This window comes from Scophthalmus maximus, chromosome 16, assembly GCF_022379125.1.
Source record: "Scophthalmus maximus strain ysfricsl-2021 chromosome 16, ASM2237912v1, whole genome shotgun sequence".
Taxonomy (NCBI): domain Eukaryota; kingdom Metazoa; phylum Chordata; class Actinopteri; order Pleuronectiformes; family Scophthalmidae; genus Scophthalmus; species Scophthalmus maximus.
Window position 1 is genome coordinate 8643072 of NC_061530.1, and position 25408 is coordinate 8668479.

General features: G+C 43.6%; 1 protein-coding gene across 2 annotated transcripts in view; it reads left to right on the forward strand.

Annotated features, from left to right (window-relative positions):
- snx29 (sorting nexin 29) overlaps positions 1-25408 on the forward strand; it is a 112986-nt gene that overhangs the window by 5908 nt on the left and 81670 nt on the right. For both annotated transcript variants that reach the window (XR_004785647.2, XM_035612467.2), the window contains exons 7-14: positions 159-419; positions 1784-2198; positions 2969-3081; positions 3406-3502; positions 3622-3704; positions 10595-10658; positions 11475-11603; positions 19748-19833. Coding sequence is in view for 1 of the 2 variants with exons in the window: in XM_035612467.2 (XP_035468360.1) it covers positions 159-419; positions 1784-2198; positions 2969-3081; positions 3406-3502; positions 3622-3704; positions 10595-10658; positions 11475-11603; positions 19748-19833 (1248 nt within the window). In the remaining variant the exon portion in view is untranslated. The remainder of the gene's footprint in view (positions 1-158; positions 420-1783; positions 2199-2968; positions 3082-3405; positions 3503-3621; positions 3705-10594; positions 10659-11474; positions 11604-19747; positions 19834-25408) is intronic.

Sequence of the window (25408 nt, forward strand, 5' to 3'; positions counted from 1 at the left end):
GCCAGAAATTTTCCTCTCCTTTCATACACAGCCAGATTGTTCATCTTAGTTTGCCCACTCGCACTTTTGAAGAAGTTCAAAAGCTTAAAATGATTTACCAGGCCTGATCTCAATTGAATTCTGTTTTGCCTTTATCTCTCTCTCTCTGTTGCACTTAGGCCTAAACTCCATCCTGTTTGCCGTCAACATCGATAACAGTGACCTGAACGGCGGGGTGACGCGAGCAGGAGGTTCGTCGGTGTCCCACCTCCTCAAGGAGTCCACGCAGGGCATCGGCAGCCTGTGGAAGGAGTCGACTCAGGGGGTCAGCAGCCTGCTGCGGGAGATCAGCACAGCCACGGCCGTGGTGCCCGGATTCTCTCCCAGAGGTGACGGAACTTCGGACCCGCTGCCTGTCCTGCCACGCAGCACCTCCGCTGGTAGGAAACGGCATCTAATGTGACGTGTTTCATTTGTTGCAGCAGATGGGGGGTCAACAAAATAATCCTCAATACAATAACCCATCGAAAACCCCCCCACAAATTTTTTTGGTTTGTTTCTATGCCGTTATAACTTGCGAGCAGTGTTCCTTTTGGTTTCTTCAGCATATGTTGCAAGTAGGGGCTGCACGGTTGCGTAGTCGTAAGCGCTGACGCCTCACAACAAGAAGGTTCTGGGTTTGCATCGCAGTTCCAACCAACCAGGGCCTTTCTGTGTGGAGTTTGCATGTTCTGTATGCGTGGGTTCTCTTCAGGTTCTCTGGCTTCCTCCCATAGCCCAAAGACATGCAGAGTGGGGATAGGTTCATTGGATTTGACCATATGTGTGAATGTGAGAGTGAATGGTTGTTTGTCTCTGTATGTTGGCCCTGCGATACATTGGCGACCTTTCCAGGGTGAACCCCGCCTCTCGCCCAATGTCAGCTGACATTGGGCCCCCCACCCCACCCCGGCGACTCAAAGGATAAACTGTAGATAATGGATGGATGGATGTTGCAAGTATTTGAAATAAACTTTGCAGACCTGATATGTACTTCTGGAATATTTCACTGTATTGTAAGGGGTTCATGTTAATGAATGTTTCCTAAGTTGTACAGAGGTGGGACACATGCAGAATTCTGTTATTTACTCTTTTAAAAATGTGTCTCTGAGTTATCCCCCAACCCGTACAAAATCTAAAAAACGGCATGTGGTTCAGTTTCAGCATGCATGAAAAATGCAGTGGTAGAGCAAATGTAGTGGAAGCACCTTCAGGCCTGTGCAGCACCGCGCTGCAGCGGCCCATGAAATCCCCAATGAAATGAATAAACTTCCACAATGTCGGCCCCCTTTATTTGACCTCATTTAGCCGCCTGTCCTGGTCCTTCCCATCGGGGGAAAACGTTACCCGCGCCGCTTTCTCTCCGTGTGTTCTGCTCAGTGAGGTGAACGAGCTTTAATTTTTTAACTGTGTAGTTGTAAAACTTTCCACTGGAATGGTTGCAAATGAATTTCCGAGTTCCTAAAGCTGGACAGAGCCATTGAGATTATTCCGTGGTAGACGACTCGCTAATGCACAGCCAGGCTCTGAAAAGGAAGACCACGGCACCACAGCTAGTCGGTGAGAAATACTCTTTAAGTGGACGCGCTGAAATAAAGTTAAACTGCTGATGTCACCGTTACTAAACTTTGTATGAACATTTGGAGGAAGCCAGTCTACACAGGTGAAAAGTATTGGATTTATGTGCGTTTTTACTTAATAAAAGGTTGAGATTAAAGGTTTTGTTCCCTTTTTTTCTTTTTCTTTTCATCTTTATCTCGCCCAGACTCAGGGCTGAGGAAAGAGCGCCGTAGGAAAAAGAAGATCACCAACATCATCTCCTTTGATGATGATCTGGATGGTGGGGCAGAGGATGAGGAGGAGGAGGGGGAGGAGGACTCTCAGAAAATGGCGATGATGAGGAAGAGTCATACGGCTCCCACTCAGAGCAGTGTGGAGGAAGGGATAGACCCTTTGGAGCCAGCCTTCTCCCAGTCGCCGGCCCAGAACGGCCTGGTTGAGCCGGGCATAGTCAGCTGGGTGGGGTCCCCCCATCCGTCTCGCACACCTCCCGCAACTACGCCTCCTCTGCCTGACCTTAAGAGTATAGACAACGAGGAGGAGGAGGACGAGGAAGAGGAGGAGGAGATGTACAAACCCAGAGCACAAACCCAGGAGGAGGAGAGGATCAGCTCGGATCAGTGAGTCAAAGACTTCAGCTGAATGTGAAGTTATAAAAAGTATGAAGAGAAATATTTCACTTTAAAAAAATATATGAAGAAATCAATATGGGCTCAGGGCAGAAAATCTGTTGTACTGTAATTTAGAAATGCTCATATTTTTTTTTTACCATGTTTTATTTGTTGTGTTGTCAAATTATAGGCTTCAGCAGATGAAAAAAAAAAAAACTAAGTCTGTTTTTCTGGGCAAAATAAATGTCTTTCTTCATCGGAAAACTAAGGGTCTGAAATAGTAACCAACCATATACAAAAGTAAGAATATGCCAGGGTTTGAGTCTATTTTCTAGGGCACAACACAACAACAAAATTATTATTTACTATTATTTATAACCCAAGACAAAGAAATAGACCAAAAATTCCCCAAAATGGTGAAGTGTGCCTCCCTTGATAGAGGGTTGTTTATTGGTCTTAAACTTCACATGTCTTGAGATTCATTGTCACTTGTACCGTTCGATGATATCATTATCCTGATGCGAATGAACTTCCATAAATCTATGGACTATTTAGCATCAATGTAATCCCGCAACAGCTGCCTTAAAAACACGCATGCACGTTGCAAACTGGAACTGCTTATAGATCATTTGGCAAACATTTAACATAAGCAGTTATTTAAAAAAAAAAAACACTCCTAGACATTAGACTAATGTGTTGTTGAGGCTTTAATCCAAAGTGTTCAAAGCTCCCCTATGGGGTAGATGGAACTGACTTGGATTCATTTTCTCATGGTTTAGGGTGGTGGTGGGAAGTCTGTCCAGTGTGTCCATGTGGAGCCCTCTACAGGTGATGACTAACCACAGCAGCTCGGACATCCTCATTCCCCTGAACCCCACCGACCCTCAGCCAGGTACTGAACACACACAAAAGAAGCCATAGACTTTATTGAGAGTCGTGCACCTACAAGGAAGATATTTAAAAAACACTTCCTGATGTATTCTGTGCAAAATCCTTTTTGAATCTCTTCAAGGCCTTTAGCCTTGACAGCTGCACCAAACCTCATTTCTAACTTGCTCTGTGAATATTTGTTTTTACAGTTAACATCTCTGTTATATTTGTGTTACTGATGAAACAGCTACTTATGACTTTGGTGTGGTGGAATCGGTTTCAGTTTAAGTTTAGGGACTTTTCTCCTTCCCTCTGCGGCTTTACCTTCACTTTCATTTGGTCTTAGTGAGCTCCGTGGAGGACAGGGCTGCGTTTCCCGCTTGCTGTGAGTCAGCGGGACCGGTGGGAATGTGTGAGAGCAGCAGGTCGGAACTAACATTCAAGTAAGATTCAGGCGGGAATTATTTGCGTGTATCGTCACAGGACTAAATGCAAAAAAGAAATGAAAAAGAATCGAAGATCAACGATTCAAATACCTGACTCCTCTTTTCACGTGTTGCAGTATGGAGTCCAGCCCACCGACGGAGTCTGCTCCACTCTCCAGCGTGCTGCCAACATCCGGTCTGCCAGAGTCCATGACAGTGGGTGAGTGTTTGTCCTAACTCCCGATTGTCTGCCTCTCACTGTGTCTCGTCTCTCTCTCTCGCTCTTCTTGTTTGGGTTGTTCTCAAAACCTGTTTTGTTGAATGAATCATCACGGATTTTTGCCCCATGTGATCCGGCATCACGATGAGCGAACTGCGTCTTCACAGGACTTCGCTTGTAGCAATGACATCACTTACAAAGGGACTTTTGTCACAATCTAAAGGCTTCATTATCATCATTCTAATGTCTGAGGAGAACAGTATGAGATAGTTTCCTGATAAAACTAACTTGGGCAGAAGAACACAAACTACAAAACTACAATCTTTGTGAACTTGTTGATTAGACACAAACCAGTTCTGCCAGTGGGGTAAAACGTAAATTACCTCTGAAGCATTCTGGAAATTTGCATAAAAATCTAGCCACCACAAAACACAATTGACCATCAAAACAAGCAAAGATACTTTGTTACAAACTGTTTAGCTCCATATGAGCAAAAATATGTCAGAAATTTGAGTCAAAGAGGGTTGTAACTTGATTACTTCTACTCGACAGACTGATTGATAATGTGTCAGGCCTCTAACAGCACAAGTTTCAACACGTGAAGTCATTCTAAATCAAATCAAACATAAAAATGAGAAAATGGTGGAAATCTCAATAATTGACTTATTGCTTCCTCCCGAGGTTTTATTAGATTTCATCTCAATGTATGTTCCCCGAGAAGTTTGTGGCTGTAATGAATCCTCACCAGCTGAATGTGTTTTTGTCGGTGAACTTAACAACAGCTGTTGCCGTGACAAATCAAATCAAACCGGCTGATTAGTGTTTTCGAACCTTGTGGTTCTTCTTAGCAAGTTAAACCTGATCTGATAACAACAAGTGAAGCCGCGTGCCAAGAGATTGCTCAGTTCTTTTCCATGATCGCTCCAGCATCGCAAACCGTCCACCAGATGGCACTGTTGGTCCTGCGTATATGCACTTGTCACTGTACTTAATTACACACTCGTCTGCTCCTCTCAGATTGTGTGAATTCCTCTGCACATCAGCTATGAGATTTCAGATGTGGATAAAAAAATAATAATTTGAGATTCAAAAACACACTGGAGCATCTTGTGTATGTGGCTGGTGTTCTGCTCGGCGGCCTGCAGCTAATCAGAGCTTAGACCCTTAGCTGCTCACTCTGATGCTGTTTTCATTCTATGCGTGCGTGCGTGCGTGCGTGCGTGCGTGCGTGTGTGTGTGTGTGTGAAGGAAAGAGACACATAGAGCCAGGGTAGGAAATGTGAGCGCAGCTGCCTTTAAATACTGGGATTGAGCCTTCGTCCGATCTATTAGCTCTCGATGAGAGGAGGTCACGGGGTTACGGAAAGAGCCAGAGATCTACAAATCACTGGTGTGGAGGCAGCTCCACGAGGCCTTAGATAGAACACAGTTGATTCACAGTGGTCTAAAAGTCCAAAGTCCCACCTTGTGCCTGTAAAATACAAACACTTACAGTCTTTTGTGTCATTACTGAACATGTTTATTAAACATCATCAGTGCCGGTGGGAAAAGTAAGCGAAACCTTGGTCAAATCTCTTTTAGCAGCAGTGACCCTAAAACGAGATTTCACATGGCCCGTATGGTTCAGCAGGGATTTCTTTGTCCAGAACTGCTGCAGATCAGCCGTTATCTGAACCTGCCTGGCGTGAATGGCTCTCCGAGGCTCATTCCACAGTATCTCTGTCGGGTTAAGGTCTGGGCTCTTGACTGGAATCTCTTGAAGTCTCTCGATTGGGCAGTAGATTTAGATCAGTGCTCAGGGCCACTGCCCCGCCACATTATCCTGTTCATCCCCGGGTAGACTCGGAAAATCATCTACTCCTTGATGATGTCACTGCAGGCCCAGAGGCAGCAAAGCCATAAAGCATGTTACTCCATCCACAGTACTTAACTGTTTGGGTGAGGACTTCATGTTGCTACACAGTGCTCTTTTTTTTAACACAATTTTTAGTTCAGCCTTAGTTTCATCAGTCCATGCTCCGTGATTTGCACATGACAGACTCATGAACAAAGATATTAACCAGCTCCAACGATTCCTTTAAACCTTGAGCGGTTACCCTGGTCTCTTTTTACACCTCACTGAGCATCTACATTGTGCCACCTTAGCTGGGCGCCCACTTCCAGTAAGTGTAGCAACAGCACTACGTCATCTCCCTTTATCAACCGTTTGTCTAACTTTGGACTGATTCATATCGAAACTATTTGAGGTGACGGTGTAACTGTTTCCAGCACTACGGAAAAGCAACAATTCTAGATCTTCAAAGGTAAACATTTTTTTGTAGTTTGCATCAGCATATAACTGTTGTGATTTGCAAATTCAAAATATGAGGTTTTCTTTTTCCGTCAAAGTAGTTCACACCATCAATCTGGTATTATTGAAATTACTCCAGCTCATACATTTTTGTGCTATTAGTCGACATAAACCAATAAATGTTGGTTCACAACAGTAACTTGGATGTTGTTGTGAGTAAAAGACAAATCCGGCCCGAAACACTGTAACATCACTGTGACGTGGTTTTTGATATTGGCCCCTTTCAAATCAAAGAGCAACAGACTCGTTTTTCCAGACTCTCTTACATCCAGCGAGCACACTGGGAGAAATCCATCCCGATTGAGGCAGAGATTCCAATTTCTACGCCTACTGTCGGCTCAACGGACCAGAATGCAACACTGCCAAAACAGATTTGGGCATTTTGAGTGAAAGTCCGTGACTTTTTTGTACTGGAAAAAAAATCTTCGCTCTCTCCTGCTCTTGATACCCATGGTTCCATTGCTTTTGCTCTCCCTGCCCACTCGCATAACCCAGAGAAAAAATTACAGCCATGTTTCTCGAGTTGCGGTGCAAAGTTGTTCATGTGAAACGAAGTAAACCATAGAGGAAGAAGGAGATAAGGCAAGTTGAGAGAAAGTGACTTTAAGATAAATTCTACGAAAGCAGCCGATGTCACAAATTGATGATACACGGATTTTCTAAGAATTTCCAGAGCAAGGTTTTCATTTTTGGTTTTGTAAAACACAGTTTGCATTGGTCCTATTTGCAACTGAAGTATTTAATTATACTCACTACTTACAACCAATTGTACTTGTCCAGATGAGTAATACGCAGTGAAAACAGTTGTGTAATGTCTTGTGTGGCTTTGGAGTAAGTTCTGAAAAAAAACCCCTCTTTCGATGTCATAGTGATGTCATCAGGGTTATACTTTTTCTTAACATCAATATTTTTTAAAGATATCCTCTTTATAGGGACAAAAGTGGTGATGCAGATCTTTTCTGCCGTAAATCGAGTCGTCATTTTTCCATGAAAGCCACGTCCCCGGGGGTCAAGAGAATATCATGGTGAATGTAAGACTTGTAGAAGACCAATTTAAGAGCTACAGCCTCAACGGTTAATCCATGAATCGATTAGAAATCGATTACTAAATTAAACGCCAACTACTTTTAATAAGTTTTACTGTACTACTTTTTAGTATTTAAAAGTCTTAATTTTTTGATTTCAGCTACTTGAATGTGAATATTTTCAGGTTTCTTTGCTCCTCTATGATGGTAAACTAAATATCTTTGGTATGTGGACAAAACAAAAACATCGTCTTGGAGTTTTGGGAAACACAATTGACATTTTTCACCATTTATCATGACATTTTATGGATCAAACAACTAAGCGATCAATCGAGAAATCAATCGAATGTCGGACGCATTGCGTGTGTGATGAAAGATGCGATGGAGCATTATGGGAAATGGAGGATCTAGTAATTTTTGGAGCTTGACTACAAATTAGGATCTCAGCCACTATTGACTCAATTTATAAAACAATAAATAAATCATTCTTTTGTGAGTTACCGAATCTTTTGGAAACGCAATACAAAATCACTTGAGCTTGTTAATTAAGTCAAGAATGAGACTGACTGTCTGTTCAATGAACGGAAAAATGAGCACTATATCATGACAACGTGTGTGCTTAGTGCTCAAGAATAGTGACTACAGCTGATGACAGTGTTTGCCAGTCTCATGAGTAAGGCTTTGTATAACGCACACAGCTGAAGGCAAGTCATGCTGAAATTTAAGGGTGTGTGGGAGAAACTGAGTATTAAAGTGGTATTTAAGAGAAATAATTAACTACTTAATTTCATACAACAAAATGCTGCTCAAAGTGCTTTACATTTGAAGAGCTAAAACCAGAGCAAACAAATACCACGAGGACAAATCAATACAACATCATAGATTGAAAAATACATAAAAAACACAAAGTTAAATAAAAAAACTAAAAAATCTAAACATGATTAACAGATAAAACTCAATAGGAAGAGTTCATCGCATAAGCTCTCCCTCTGTGATTTCCATCTGTATCTGATTGTGTGTGAGGCCGAGCAGTCCAGTGATTGGAGAGTATGGAGTCAATAATTCACCGGGCACCTCGATTACATGGCCTCGCTCTCTGCTAATGCCTCTATTATTGGAACAATTAAACAACAACATGTAGGTTCCGGTGGAGACACACACAGACACACACACACACACTTTCTACTCTTTTCCCCAGCAATTGGGGCTCTTCCACATATGAGCTCAAAGCTGCACACACATGTATTTCCACTCCCTCTCTCTCACACACTCTCACACACTATTGTTGTAAATTGTCCACGTCCCCCTGTGCGGACTGAGGGGCGTCTGGCCCTTCTGAAGTCCCTAATGGCTCGTCTGCGGCGCCCGCTGCGAACGCGTGGTCGGAGTAAAGGTCACATTTATTTCTGGCCTGCTGATGTGGAGAATGGTGCTGTGGTGATAATAGACTTACTCTTCTCCGCTCCCGTGTTGTGCTCTTTATCACACTCCTCCTCCTCCTCCTCTTTGTTCTCCTCCTCCCCCCAACCAGGCTCTTCGCTCGGGGCTGGAGGAGACCTACTTGTGTCTGAGGCTACACTGACACCCTACATTAGTCATGAGAACAGACGTGTGTTCTCTGCATGTGTGCGTGAAGAGTGGAATGCGAAGTGCAGGGGTAGATTGACTCCTTTGCTTATGGTTGTCCATTTTGGGAACTTGTGGTAACGGCCTAGTCGGGGGCTCTGAAACCTTCATGTGCACCTCCAAGCATAATTAAGAAGATGAGTCAGTGGAGCACCGTAACAGCCCCAAACTGGCCTAACATCAGAGTGGAGATAAACATCAGCAGCTGACTGCTGGCGGAGTTAAATACAGTTCAACGGTCCGATGCTTTTAAGGCAGAAAAAGATAGTGAGGGATGAAACTGAAATTGCTGGTATCTGCTTTTTTAAAAATAGAATCCACAGCAAAATATCAGTAGAGCACAGACATGAACGCAACGGCTCAGGGAATCTCTTAAAATTTGGACTCAGGAATGAACTGATTAGATTCTGGTGGTCAAAGGTCAAGGTCACTTGATATGTTTTTGGCCATAACAACAATTCACACACTAATTATGACAAAATACACTTAATATCTTTTATTTAATTCCTTCAAAGTCTTCACTACATATATTGTGTATGAGTCTGGACAGACATGGCTGTAAACTGAAAGAATAGTTTTTATTTGCAGCTTGTGTTTTCTATTTCTGTTTCTTTTATGTGATTGATTGTCTCGCCTATAAAACCTCAGAAAATAGTAAAAGAAAATCTCATCACAATTTCCTGGAGGCCAAGATGGGACATTTTCAAATAACCTTTTTGTGTTCAACCTACAGTCCAAAACCTAAGAAGTCTTAAAGAAGGATGGTCAATTTGCAATCTCAAAAAACAAAAGGCGTCATGAAACGAATGTTCAGCAATTTAATTGGACAATTTAATGTTTTCCCAGCAGTGTTGCCCAGTGTCAAGTTGCCCTTTCTCAAACTCCAGGTGATGTGTTCATTACACGGCGTGCAGGCTATTGTTCTCTCCCCTGTCAGTGTGTGTGGCCAAAATAACTCAAAAACACATGTAAGGATTTCCTCTGAGCTTGGTGGAAATATTACTTTGGAGGGTAAAGGTCAACAAAAATACGGTCCAAAAACAATTTTTTTCAAGATGTCTCTACAAATAATGGGGCTAGAGAGACTATGTAGAGCTTATATTGATCTGAAAATGATTCAACATCATAAGATATCATATATAACTACAGCTTATTTAGATTTAACCAATCATTCATCACTGGAGTCATCTTAGTTTGTCATCCACTTATAGGGAGGGTTCATTTTCACAGGCAGTTTGTCTGTCTGTGATCTATTTTTTGTGAGGTATGGATCACAGTAGCGAGTGTTGCTTGTGGTTAGTAAACTTACAACATTATTTGGAAAATAAAATGGCTCTAACCCGAACCTCCGATCATGTTTCTGTAGCTGTTTTCAGACACGAACTCTAGTTCACCTATGTAATTGTGTTCTTAATTGAATACATTGTGTTCATTCATAATTGTAAGGTGAATATTAGATGAATATTTGACCATTTGACAAATTTATGCTTGAATGCAGATCATTTTGACATCCCTTTTTCCTCACCACTGTAGTGTAATGTCAGCCAGTATTTTCCAGCTGTACATTTATCTTGGATTACCGCCTGTCTTCAGTGTTCTTTTGTAGCGACAACAAAAGTAGGATTTAGCTGTAAATATCCTGCTGTCTGTGAGTCAGATCAGTGTTGACGATACTTCTGCCAGTTGGAAAAGGTAAAAGCTAATTTTCTCAAAGCGTTTCATCTGAGGGATGGAACTAATGTGCAGCATTAATCCAGCAAGACGAGGTTCTGTTGTTTCTACATTTCCAAACAGAAGGTTATTAGTTCACGCTTATTGGTGTTTGTGTTTTATGTATTTGAGATGTTTTTTTATTGCAGAAGCTTCACCCTCTGCTCTCTCTTCTGCAGTGGAGCTGCGTCAGGCCATCGTTGCCATGATGAACAGAAAGGACGAGCTGGAGGAACAAAACACGTATGTTGGGATCTCTCCTTGCTTATCTGCTGCTGGCGAACTGTCAAACGCACACATGCCCGCGCGCACACACGCACACACTCAGCCTGGAAGAAGTTATCGGATCATCTTTCAATATAAATTGTGTCAGCTTGTTTTCTTTTCATCCTCGGAGGAGAGGCAGTTTTGTGCTGACTTCAGGCAGACCACAGTTCGGTGGTGTTTTTGTTTTTTTTGCAATAAGCCGCCACAGACTGTGATTTACACCCATATAACAGCTGCTAAAATGGATCGTTGAGCAAACTGCAAAAGCGTAGTCCAATAGGATTCAGTTGAAATGACCAGAAAACACAATATTATGCTTTTGCATCTTTGTGATTAATCATAGTCAGTGTGTGTCCTGCCAAGCGGTGTTTAACTGTGATTTGTCCTTGTGGCATTAAATTAACAGCGACACAATCACAGATTAATGTTGTTTTATATCTGATCCGAATTTGCTTCAGCGAGTAAACTAAGGAAGCTTAATAATGCTCATCTAATCTATTATTTATCATAAAAACTTGACCGAAATGTCAACATTTATTATTGTCTAAATGTAGAGGATTAGGTCTGTGGAAAGCCTCATCTCCTGAATGGGAAGGAAAGCTTGATTGTGTGTGTGTGTGTGTGTGTGTGTGTGTGTGTGTGTGTGTGTGTGTGTGTGTGTGTGTGTGTGTGTGTGTGTGTGTGTGTGTGTGTGTGTGTGTGTGTGTGTGTGTGTGTGTGTGTGTGTGTGTGTGTGTGTGTGTGTGTGTGTGTGTGTGTGTGTGTGTGTGTGTGTGTGTGTGTGTGTGTCAGGTCTCTTCGCTGTCTGCTGGACGGGGAGATGGAGCACTCAGCTGGCCTGAGGCAAGAAACAGATCTGCTGAAGAAGAAGCTGGCGGAGCTGGAGGAGAGGCACACAGCCAAGGTCCAGGCACTGGCCAGGTACGGAGCAGCAGGGATGTCTATAGAGAGACTCGTGATCAGGGGTCTTGCAGTCACTGTGAGGTCATACTACACAACTAACTGGCGACAGGGGGTCACACACTATAAAATCTTTCAGCAGGAGAAACCCCAAACTAGTATGTCTGGTCATTACTGTCTTTTATCACTATCTGCAAGCAAGAACTGACACCATTGAAAGTCACTTTTTGGTGGCACAATTTGGTGGTTTACTGTCATCGGTGAGCAGTACGTTTAAAAGTGCCTCATTTGAGAAACGCAATCCCGCGGAATCCTAGTGAGGCGGCAGTACACCTTATGTCCAGTAAGTACAGCTTTTTGACGTTTTTTCTGGATGTTGTTTTCCTCCATCCTCAGCTGATGAGTGTCACCGTGGTGCTAGTGGAAGCAATTATTCCAAAGCAGAGTGCAAAAAAAATTGACATTGTAATGGTTGGGTCGAGGGAACTGACCATTAACATGTCAGCCCCCCTGCAGAGATATGATGGTCCACGTTTTACATAATGCAGATTTTATTCGGTGGCCTTCCAACCCCTCTAAAACGACCTCTCGCACGTCAGACATTTTGACCTGGAACAGGAAACACAGGAGTCGCAGGAGAAACATTAGCGACGGTGGTCGACGCAGTCGTTATCAACAATATTAGCTACTCCTCTCTTTGATTCAAAGCGTCTGTGATCAAAGTAGGCAAGGACGTTTGCAAACTTTCTCCCCCCCCCCCTACTTTTATGTCAATGAATTCAGCACAGCATCAGTAAACTTCAGCACAGCATCAGTAAACATTGCGTGAAAGCTGTACTAACCCAGAGGACCCTCTTTGTCGCTGCTGACTGTGATGGGCTGTGCCTCGTACCTACAGCAGCTGAATCACTGTTGAACACATAATCACAGTAATTACCACTATCGAACTGTATTTCTGCTCCAAATTGAAAGTATTGGCGGACGAACGACAGAACGACATAGGAAACCTTTCCGGTTTAATAATCGGTGTGGTGTGTTACATTTCCTTCCCTTGATCAAACACAAACACGTTTTGTCCCAATGAGTGACCACCTACGGTTTCCCTGAAAGTGAATTGCGTCACCTCTACTTCTACAATTGATTGCCTGAAAGCCAGAGGTCCTCAGTTGAGGCCTGAGCCCTTTAAATAGAGGATTAGTCATTCTTCAGCAGTCCCAGCGAGTCTGTGTTCAGATCGTAGCCTCCTACAGTAAGTCAAGCCACCAGCCGGGATTGATCGAGTTACTCAAAGTTAAGTGAGGAGGGACAGCTCAAGCTGATGGAGCCTGGAGAGGAAGTCGCAGGGGCCGGGGTTCTTGTTCACGCGCAGCACTTAGATGGAGTGCAACTGGCAAGAGGGAGATGTAGAGAAAAAACAGTGCACCAAGAGGACGATGGCCTCACTTTTGCGTCACTATCTCTGCAGGTGACTGTGACACACCGTGTGCTTTTCCACACGACCAAACGCACACGCAGACACACACAGCCGATTCTATAGTCTGCCGCTTAATCTCAACTGCTGCATTTCCTTCCCAGCCAAATCTGTCTCGATCAATAGGGGCTATAAATACCACTGAAGGAGCAGATAGCCACTGAATGAGGGTTGGAAGCTTTCAGAACCATTCAGTGAAAGAGGCCACTGGCAACGGTTGCTATGTATCCCATAACTCCTTTGTGAATCTCAACACACCAAGGGTGAACTCGGAGCAAGAAAGCCTGACATCAAATCTGACACCGAACACTGACGTCCTAACACTTGAAAGGACTGTTGACTTTCCTCGTTGAGCAACAACTAACTCGAGGACTTTACTGCCATCGAGTTAATTGAGACGCTGTTTGACACAAATTCTATAATGTTCACTAACTAACCTCGACAGTAGCTCAAAGGTTCAGGTAATATGTTAATCTTCAGCATCAGATGGTCTTGCTTATTGAGGAGGATGCAGCCAGTCGTCTGCTTTTTGTCAGTGCTTCGCCAAATAATACTACATCCAAGCCCAAATAAGGAGGCATCTTTGTGCATGTGAGTGTGTGTGTGTGTGTGTGTTCGTTCGTCTTGGGCCCGTCTGCATATGGGGGTGGCTGAGGATGAGCGAGTAGCCATAGATAGATTTTGGCTGACGTAGACTCCGGCTGAGGGGAGTGGGCTAAAACGAGCCTCTTGCTCACCCACTGAGTTACTCGCCCACTAAACTCAGAGATACAGAAGGACCCTCACTCACGCAGCCGGTCAAATATAACATTAAATTCGCAATACTCATGCTGACAAGACAGAAACGTGCGTAATCTGTCTGGCGAAACCTAAAAATTGAGGCAAAAAAAAGAGGCGTCTGTGTATAAGGACTCACGCACTATATGTCCAATTAACATAAATATTATTACAAACAACCATTTAGCAGCGAAGTGACCCTCCATACTAGTGATACGCTCCGACGCACTGACTATTTATCATAGTTAATATACTATTTATTTCTTATCCTCGAAGCCAAATTGACCATGTTGCAACTTCAGGCCGGCGCAGTCAGGAAAAAGGGCACGGAGTTTGAGGAATCGACTCGTGGCTCTGCTTCAACTGTGCGAGTGGCTGAATTCGGCCGACCCAAACTACACTCTCTCCTTCCCCACATTTCTTGTCCCCATTTTTGACGTCAGTTGGCAGAGCAGAAAGCAGGCCTCTCACAGCGGGAAGACGGGAAGGCAGCCAGTCAAGTGGGCTCGGGCCAGGAAGTGGTACCTCGTCACAGGGAGAGGGGGCGTTTGGATAGGCGGACACAGAATCATACACTCACACATGCACACGCACACAAAAGAAATGGGAGCAGATGCCTTTTTCTTAGCTGGCAGAGCCGCCGTCTTTCCTCGAGGCAGTCTGGTGCGGCGGATCTAAGAGGCGGCAGAGAGAGCGGCTGTGAAGTTTGCCTAGTTTACTAGTTGGGAGTGTTTAGGCCCGCTGTTTTCTTTCTTTGGGAAGTCATTTGTGTCACTCTACCCAGGGGGAGCCTTTTCCCTTCAATGCTGAAGTTTTAACAACCCAGCCCTGCACCCTAGCCCAGCCTTGTTTTGTTGTGAGTGTATACAGCTTTGAGCGGTGGGCCTTTGGAAGTGTGACACAAGAGTGTCTATGCCTGAAGTGTTATTATTATTATTATTATTATTCTTTTCTTCTTCTGAGAGGCTGAGCAGTAAATTGCACTCAGGAGCATTACCCAGCTCCTGAGCTGTCTGTCTCTTAGGGCGCCTTTGTACCTCTTATTTACTACTTCCAAACAAAACCAGAGTGTACCTGAAGAACAGCCAATTTAGCTATGTTTGCTGCACATTAAGACGATTACCAAACACCCATGTAATGAAGGTGGGTGTAAGGTTGCAACACTGAGAGGGTAAAAAAAAGAAAAATCACCCCAGGGCTTCAACTCAACATAAGTAATTACTCTGTGTAGTTTAGGTTTAAGCTCTCGTCTTGAGATCCCCTTTCGTCTTGTTCTTTCAGAGAAGATAAGATCTTCCATCCTTCCTCTCTGTCTAATAGTCTCTCACAGTATTGGCTTTCTACAAAGAATGCTCGAAAACTTTACAGTTGTTACCGACTTCTTCTCTCTCACACAAAATATTTACAATTTCTTTATCTCTCAAACGCACAAGTTCCTTTCACCGTCTTCATTAGCGCTTCCATTTATTCTTTAAGTCTGTCTCTTAAGGCACACAAGCTCTCTCACTCTCTCTCTCTGAGCACACAAGCAGTCCGACATTCTTTTATTAATCTTCTTATGCACAATCCCTGTTTGTCTTTCTCCCTCGTCGCTCACGTGGTAGGCGATGAAATGACTTCAACAGCTCTATGAGTCGCATTCACTGAGCAGACATATAATATTTCTGGGTCAGGCTGACGCCCTTAATGAGAAAGCAGTTTGCGGCTGGTTCCACGTCAGCTGGACAAAGGATGCAGCTGTCACTCACACCAGAGATTGTTTGCAACTACTTCAAATTCCAACATGTTCGTTTCAAATCTTCACTGCCCCTGAAGACAGAGAAGACACATACAGTTTCAGATGAGTTTCTAACTCTCTGCACTTGCAGTGATCCAACTTTCGCTAGGATCACTCTCGATTGGAAAGCATCAACAGAGAGAGAGCGCCAAAGCTTCATTTCCTTGATACAGTTTTAGGGGTAATGAAAATTGCACAGTGTTGTAGCCCCTAGGGGGCTTTGCAGATTAGTTTTGTTTACTATTAGCCATTCATCTTCTCTCCTGTGAGGGTGAATAATGCTTGTCCACTTTACAATTTGTAAAGATGGACTTACCCGAGGCGTTAACGAATGAATGCAACCCAGAAATCTGGAAAAAGCTACGTCAGTGGGGAATAAACCTACTATCATGCAAATATTAGCATACGTTTACACAATATTTCACATTTCCAATTTTTGTGAATCTTCACACTCCCTTGGCGTAATGATCTTAAGGCTGTGTGAACTTTTGTGCCATTTTTACTACACGGACATATTAACTAAAACCAGGAATTTATCAATTTAAAAAAAAAAAAATCATACAAAAATGATTACAGATCACTTAATAATCAAAACCCATTAGTTGCAGTCAAACATGGACTCAATTAAAATAAGAGGGTGATATGACATTCTTCAATAGAAACAGCAAATTTCCTTTAGGCTTTCAGCATCATTTATGATTGTTATGATGTTTTGATAAACATAAATCCGTGAAAAGGTAAAGAAATGAATTGTCCGGAAGACACATCGATGTTGCAGAAATTGCGAAATGCTGCATTTGATTAGACATACAGCGTGGTGGTCCGAACTGCTTTATGACATGAGGCAAGCTTCCTAAAATCATGCAGGACACAGGGGGTGGGCTTCACACCTACACGTTGTGTTTTATCAGTCTGCTCTGAAATTGGATTTGAAAATGTATTCACTGTGCAGTTCAGGCCGCTGTAAGAGGAATGTTTCTTCATAAGCTGCAGGACACTTATTTACACTGTCATGTCGACAGCTCCTATATCAGCCAACAGCCTCAAATTTCCCCTGAGACAGCTCATGTTGTGTGTGCTGTACACATTGTGAAGCAGGTGTGATGTACATCTGGGTCAGGATTTAGTTTTCGTCTCTGTGGTCGCCTGTCATTTGGTGGCATTCATACCTCTGTTAGGAAGCCATACATGTGGTTAAACCCTGGGCTGGTGCAGTCGATGCACGTAACGTTTACTTAAAGAGGCGACAGACAACTTTGGTGGGAGAGGTTGAGATGTTTTTGGTCAATTCATCTGCTCCACCATCTGCCACTTCCATCATTGGAGGTAGATACAGGAAGGAGGCTATTCTCAAAAAAACAAAGAGCTAAAATAGGCTGAAAAGCTCCATTGAGTTGACGGTAGCAGCAGGTTGTGTGATGACTCATCACAAGCCCTTTCAGGTTACACACCAGTCTGTGTTGTTATTATTATGGCAATTTCAATATGGCACACAGCACAAGGCAGTGTTAGTACAAAGGAAAAACATGTAGTGCTGTGGACTTGATATTTGATCTTTGTAAGATCAAAGTGTCACCTCGGTTTGTGAGAAACTGACGGGAACAAACAAGACTTAGAAGCCGAAGTGATTAAAGTATAAATAAGCAAAAGCTCCACATTTGCGAAAATTACATTTCAACCTGAGCTTCACGTATCAAGGCCAGTTCACTCACAGTTTGTCAAATCCTCTAATCTGCCTTCAGGTAAAACAACAACAACAACAATAATATCAGTAAAAATTGATGCTTGTGAATATCTGTGTAACCTCCTCCACAAACAAACACACACTCCGAGTAAGTGGCGTTTATGAGCTATAATTTAATCAGGCTGGAACAGTGTCGGGTCTGCGGGTGGTTCTGATAACAACGAAGTGGACGGCTCCTCCGAGAGCTCGTTGTGTGGATTCAAGAGATCTCCCCGGCAGGTGCCTCTTTTGTTGTTAGGGAATGAGGGCTGATAAGCAGGGCACCAAAAAAAGAGAAGAAAATCGCCCATTGAGAAAATGAGGGGGTTTGGGGTGCGGTGGCAGAGCAAGACAAAGGCTGTTAAATTTAACTGCCACACTCCAACTCTGATTGATTTCCTCCCCAAAGCCGACGATGTTTAAACGGTTATGTCCTGTGAGGAGACCTCTCTCTCTCTCTCTCTCTCTCTCTCTCTCTCTCTCGCTCTCTCTCTCTCGCTCTCTCTCTCTCGCTCTCTCTCTCTCTCGCTCTCTCTCTCGCTCTCTCTCTCGCTCTCTCTCTCTCTCTCTCTCTCTCCGCTTCTTTGTCTTTGTGTCTGCATCTTCAGACACACACCCACACACACACCGTCACTTTTCTGAGCGGTGCTAAATCCAGATTGTAGCTTAACTGACCTCCAACTCTGACCTTATTTACATCTGACATTAACCTTTATCTTCTGACCAGGCTCCGCTCCTCAACCGATACGGATGAATTTACATTTTCACATCATGCACTTAAAATGTGTATCTCTGAGATAGTGAATGCTGAAATCCATTTTAGCTCGTGCTTTTCCAAACTGAGGTCAGGGTACACATTATTTCCTCTTTTAATAGTTACATGGAACAGACTTAAAAAAAAAACCTTTCTTGAATACCGTGCAGATTTAAAGCTCCTCACAGTCGTGGATCGTGATTATGTGCATATGATGAAGTTTATTCATGTGTTGTCACCACCACTGCACCTCATTGCAGCCTCCCAGATGTTTGAGCAGTGTTTCATTCCCTTTCGTTTCTTCCTGTATTGATTTTCCGACCGCTTTTCCGGTTCTTCAAACGATTGCATTCGTCTTGAGTGAAAAAACACTTTTTGATGTTTTAATCTGGCGGCCTTTGCTCTTGTCAAACATTTGCCCCAGTGAAAGGATAATGAGGGAAATTTTAATATGGTACGTGTGGACATAGCACCCATATGGGATTGCTGAACCCTTTAAACCAAAATCATAGCTATTATTAATCTGTTGTTACAACAGACCTGACTTGTCAGGACTGTCATTCATTAAAAAACAGGAAAACCACTTCTTCTCATGGCATTTTTAGTCTTCATAGACAGCACCTTTTCAGCAAACTTAAAAATATCACTGAGTGTATGCTGCAGCCAGAGAATACAGGGATGAACTGAAAAGAGGAAGCGAACCCGACCCAACAGTGTACAAAATAAATGTACTGATCTGTCGGCCATTAGAGGTATTTCAATTGGATTTTATGTTAAATTTAAACCACCACAGTTTTTACTTTATTTGGCAAACATGCACGGGAGGTGGTTGTGACTTTTGCTTGCCTTTTCCTTCATACTTGTGTTTACAACTTTACCGTACGGCTTAATTACTTAACGGCTGGCCCCCAATTCAAACCTTCCTCCCCACAGGAGTCAGATCGACCAGCTCGACATGTACGTTCGCATAATGTGTTGGTGAGATTTAAAAGACGCGTGTGGTTCACCAGCTCTGCAAGCCATGCTCTTTGGTCATTTCCTGCTCTCCGTAGGTTTGGGGAGCCATGCGTCTTCAGAGAAGCATGATTACAGCCAATGCTTCTTTAGTGCATTTCCGCTTTACATGTCATCCTTTTGTGCTGAAAATTGGATTAAATCAAGGATTAAATCAAGGATCCGTGTTAACATCCGGTGTGAAGACGCGCTCGGAGCCAACTGTTACTGGCCTGCCTCTGACTGTGCTGTAGCAGGGTTGAGATACGAGTCAAGTTGCATCTCATGCGGACCATCTGCATTAGATTTCAAGCATTTTTTTTCTCCACTTTCCACAGGTGTGACAAGATGTCACATCGAGTTTCACACCATCTCCCTCTGCCTGCGCGCTGTCATAACACAAAGTAAACAACTTCCTGTTACTGGCTGGTTGCAGCTGTTGGACACAAAACGTTCCCTCTGTCACATAATGACATGGTCCCGTCCTTTCCTGTGACCGCCACAATCGGCAGATGATTATGTTTTCTAAATACACTAGTCTGATCCAGTCTGTTATAAATTACAGTCAGGATAGTTGACATTGCTATAGCTTGCATACAGTGTATTGGAGTTTCAGCCTCTTTATTTTTATTAATTGTGTGGGTGTGTGTGTGTGTGCGTGTGCGTGCAGGGAGAATGAGGTCCTGAAGGTCCAGTTGAAGAAGTATGTGGGGGCGGTACAGATGCTGAAGAGAGAGGGGAGCCAGGGCGACGACGGTAAACCACACACACACACACACACACACACACACACACACACACACACACACACACACACACACACACACACACACACACACACACACACACACACACACACACACACTTTGTGTGAACCCCGTCAAACTGAGTGATCTTCTTTCCCCTCCGTCTCATTCTCACTCCTGCTTATCCTGTTCTTTTTGGGGTTTTTTGGCGAGGCTTGATAATTTTGACTTTGCTTCCCTGTTGCCAGGGGATGTGAGCAGTGCTCTGTTTAAAGACCAGCGAGATAAGCCTACAAAGGCAAATAGAATGAACACGGCAGATTATGGAGGAGCACATAATGGCTAATTGCATTTTGGGGGATAGACGGGCGAGCTGTTATCTGTGAAGCCCTCAAGGCTTTATGTGTATTTGAGTTTTTTTTGGTCATGTTTTTGTAAGACACAGAGGTAAAGAGACACAGACCTTTGTAATATCAAGTTAACAGAGCTTAGTCTTTTATACAGACCATAAGGATAAACAGATGATCTTGGTGCTATAAGATGAGCCTTTTCGTGAAGCACCACAATGTCACCTGCCCACTGTTTCCTTTAGGAGAAGCATGGATCTGGGGCACTGAGTTCTCATTTGTTCATCAATTTAATGTTAAATTCCTATTTATTACAACTTGGGTGTTAGAATGTCATCATCTGTTTTACAAACACAATAACAACACAAATACAACATCCACCAGTGCAGCAAACAAGCAGGCCGACAATCGGACAGCAGCAAGTATGGAAGGTCAACTTGGAAGTTGGGTTTTGGTCTGGGAAATGTGATGTGAATAAATGGATTTATGATAAATTCTCAATCCTTACATTTACAGTACATTCACTGTATGTCCCAGTATGGTCAGTTTTGTCTTTGGCACCTGAATTTATATCCTTTTTTTTTTCTTCTTCTTTTTACCTCTATCACGCCTTGTGCTCATATTTATATGATTGTTCATTACGTTTTCATCTGTGTCTCTTTGTTGGTTTGTATATGAGTCAGATTACACAAAAAATTACTGAGCCGATTTGCACAATCCTTGGTGGTAGGATGGGACATGGGCCTGGGAAGAACTCTTTTAATTTTTGGGCAGATCCAGGATTTTTTAATCACGTTCCTTAACATTGTCAACATTTTCTTCAATCGCTTAGCGATTCATTCATGGCTATTGATTTGACACGACAGATAGTTTGGGTAATAATTTGACCCTATGTCTCTGGCAGGCACTTGTTTAAGACCTATATGATGCTGTGAATTTTCATGTTTGCTGCTTTGCTCCCAGATCTTTGCCGTTAACTCTGAGTGCAGTGATGATATACATGTTACGAATGTTGCCAAATCAACATATCCAAGCTACATGATGCTGGAATTTCACTTTATAATGCAAATGTTCTGTCATCCACTTTCAAGATAGTCAGTGTTTTGCGCCTACGAAAACTTGAGCACCTAATGACGAGGAAACTCTTATGATGACTTTTATGTAAAAGGTGTAGTTATTCAGAGGCGTTCAACAATCAAATAATGTTGCCACGAGCATTGACAACCCGCACGTGTCATCCAAGCACCGACGTGTGCAACTTCAGTCTACGGCGGCGTCATGTATATAACATGGCTCTGGTCCCTGGCAATTACCGCGTTCAGCCTGTCAGACTCGGCCGCTTGGCCCGCAGAGACCGGGGCGCGCGGCAGGGGGATCACTGGGGATGGGAGATGATTGGAGGGAGAAGCGGTGAATTCCCTCACTCATAAAAACCCTGCAAGTATTACCAGGAAATAGCTATCACCCAGCTCACCTCCGTGGTCTTGACAAACTTGTTCCGGTTCATCATCTCTCGAATTTGTGGCTTGATCGTGTTTGTTTTTTTGCCCTGTGTTTTTTTTTTTTCCTCTCTCATTATCTTTCTCGCAAATGTTGACATTTCATTTTTCCATCATTTGTACGCTCCCTCTCTCCTTTCCCACCCCTCCTTCCTCCCTTCTTGTGTCTCCCTCTCCTTCTGTCCCCATTCCCCTCATCCCGACAGGCGTAGTAATTCCCTCTCCACAGCAGCGTCTAAATGATTTCATCCTCCCTCGCCTCTGTCTTCTGCTAATGATGTGCCTCGTTCCATCATACTTTGATGTCGAATCCCAGAGTGCGCTGGCATAGATGTGAGTGTGTGCTGGGAGTAAAGGAGGAGGGATGATGTGTGAGCAGTTTAGGGGGAGCAAAAATCAGGGAGAAAAAAAAAAAAGACAAGTATGAATTGATGCACAAGTTCCCCGTTTTCATGTGCTGTCAGCATGCTTCCCCGAGATCAGTGCACTGCCTTTTCTGAAACCCCTCCCGTCTAATGACTGCGCTGCAGACCGGATCTCTCGAACGCTCCTCCGGCACTGTCAGCCCCACTGACATGCCACAAAAGATGGCTCTCCTTTCCCTCCGTTTCTGTGATAAATGCTGTTTCCTCTTGTTTGTTTCGGGGATTTCCCCCCCCTCTCCACTTATACTTGCAAATGAGAGAATATTGTGTTTGTGTTACTGTGTGATCTTCATATGAATCTGGAGTACATATCATGTTACACGCATGAATCCAATTAGAAAATCTGCATATGTCGCCGTGGTAGGAGACAGGAAGTAAATATACTTCACATGTCACATTAGCACAGCTCCGTTCGGCGCAACGTCAAAGTGAGTTGAATGTTTAAGTGCTCTAGATAGTTGTGTGTCTATACACGTGTGTCTTTGTTTGTGGGTGTGTCATCGAGAGGAGCCATTAGCTAAACCCCCCCATCCCCTTGTCTTCTGTGAGGTCGAGTCAGATGAAGAGAAATCTCAAGAGAGAGACAGAGCACGTGAAAAACACAATTCCCACGAGTCTTAGAGATCCTTGAGGATTGGTCCAAACGTGTTAAGCCTGTACAAGTGGCCTTGGAAGATCCTACACCAACCGAATCACTATGAAAACACAGGCTTTTTATATGTGCACTGATGCTTGCAAGAGGTCAGCGCTTTGCAATCAACTCTAAATCAGTGCAATCAGACATTGATATGCAAGTTTTTTTATTTTAATTTTTTTTTTTAATCTAGATGCTGTGCATTAGAGGCCATCGTCACCACATTGCGCCAGCTCTCTGCATCGCTCTCTGTTTGGGATCTGATTTGAAAATGACACGTGAAAAACAAGAGTACTGTCGTACTGGACAAAGACTCAAGGATAATTCAGCCTGATTCCAAGTGAAGTCAACCATGACAGACTGAACAAGAGCGACCTCTCATGATGATCATGACAGGGCTTGTGTCGATGGGACGCAATTTGACCTGATTGAGATATCATTTGAATTGGTCCCCACTTGGTCTTCCATTGGGTTTCGGATTCTAAGGAAGTGATTGGACCTTGAGACCAATTATCAGACTCAAGATACACATACTTCACTCTTCACACGACGTGCATTATTGTCTTAGTAATTCAACAGTTAATTTTTGACCAATGCGATGTAATCGGTGGGTTTCGGTTTATGGGCTCCTTTGTTTGCAGTTGCTGTAACCACAAATCGTACAGTCATTTTACACTTGTCCAGAGTGAGCTAATGTGAGCTCAGCTTGGCCCAGTCACAGGGAATATCCGTTGCAACACGTTGCATTGCAAAACAAAGTTCGACCCTATTCATTGTCGGTAGAGCACAAGCTATCACCTGCCGCTTGTCTAATTCTGTGAAATCTTACACACCAGCAGCGTCTAAATGCACATCCACTCTCCGAAAAAGCATCCACTTCATCACATTCGCTCCTCCAACGTGACATATCGTGGCTTCTTTACTCTTGACCGCTCCTTGTGTTTTTTTATGTGTGAGATTTACTCAAGTGAGGTGAGTGTGTGAGAAACAGAAAGGTTCAAGGACAGCGGACGCTTGTGATCGAGTGCCGTTGTCCGAAGTCAACTGGTGCAATGATGGAGCGTCAGGATTGGTTATACGGGCGTTGACTGGATGAATAAAGCAGGGTTCTCTGAAGCCGCACTGTCTCGTCCTCGGAGGAATCTCTTTGTCTCTCAGGTGATAATGTTTCAAGGCATTTCGTTCTCCCAGGGGGAGGTTTAATGGCTGGCTGGCTGACCAAGCTGGTGTGTGACTGCCTGCCTCACCCGGCGGATTGATTCCCCAGGGGGGACGGTCTCCGAACCAGAGGAAAACGGGGGTTTCACCTCATGCCTCTGAGATGGCCGATTGCTGCATGCGGTCAGCTGAAATTGGCCCGCGGTGCTGTGTATATAAAAAAAAAAGAAAAAATAATTGGCCTGCCAGTGGTGGGATAGGGATCAGGAGTTATTAACCTGTTAACTGCTGGCTGGGCACGCCGAAGACACTGGAGCAGTTCGATAACAGGTCAGAGGGCAGTTTGGCTGGCGAGATGGAATTCCCCCTCTACCATTTTCTTGTCAAGGGCTTTGTGATATTGCTATTTCCTCACTTTTATCTACACCGTCCATTATTCGTTAACATTTACACTTTGTTTTTTTCTTCTTCTGGAAATGGCAAAAATGGGAAAGAGTGACCTTAAGATGTAAGAGGGAATTTGAGAATGAGACTATTGGCTTTGCGATTTCAACCATTCCTCCAAACTCTTTTTGTTTTACTTGACTGTATGACCTTATGTTTTTCTTTTTTGTTCATGTCAAATGTGTTACATATCCAGCTCCACCGGAGGCTGCCCGTGTCAGGCATTTGGCCTGCAAAAGATACAGTATGTTTTTGTTTGCCACCCCCTGTAGTGTCTGTATTTCTGTTCTTTCAATCTTTTCCCGTTTCTTTTATTGTTCCTACTGTACGTGGCGTTTTTTCCCCCCGCCTGGGTAAGCGATGGACCGGCGCTTTGAGTCTCTCTGTTTTTTACCCGTCACTGTTTACGTGTTTAATAAGCTGGCCGCGGACGGCAGCTTATTCATCTGTAATAAGGAAATGGATTGCATGACTGGTTAAAACCCAATAAGCCTCCCTTGTTCTGCCTGGGTCCTTCGTCTGACACCCAGTGGCCTGTAATGAGTGAATGAGAGGCATTTGTCACTGCCGCCTGCCCTAATAGGACTGTGTAACTTATTCATTACACACAAGGATCTGCGTTTCTTTTTCCATCTGCGCACTCCGCTTCGCCCTCGCAGTGTCTCGGGGAGGTCAGGCATCCGGCTGTGAGGTGTCTGCGCTCTGCGCGCGTGTTTCTGTTGATGTGTGGAGGCCTGCTAGGAGTGTGAAGGTCTGTTTGCATGTTAATAAAAAGCTCGGGATGTGCATACTGCGGAGTTATATATTGTTTTCTGGTGCTGACCAGTTATATGGCGTGTTTGTCTGTGTGTGTATGTGGAGGTGGGTTTTTCATCAATTATTCACTAATGAGTAGCTGTGAGTCTTTGGGGGTTAATATGAGAAAAGCAGGTCATGGTGGTGAGAGGGGGAATCATTATTAAACAAATGTGTGTAGGTGTTTTGTCAGGGCAACTGTGTAGTGTAACTATGCACATTCATACTGTGTGTTGGTGTTAATTGTCTTTTTAGGTCCCATGTCCCCTCGAGTGAGTGATGG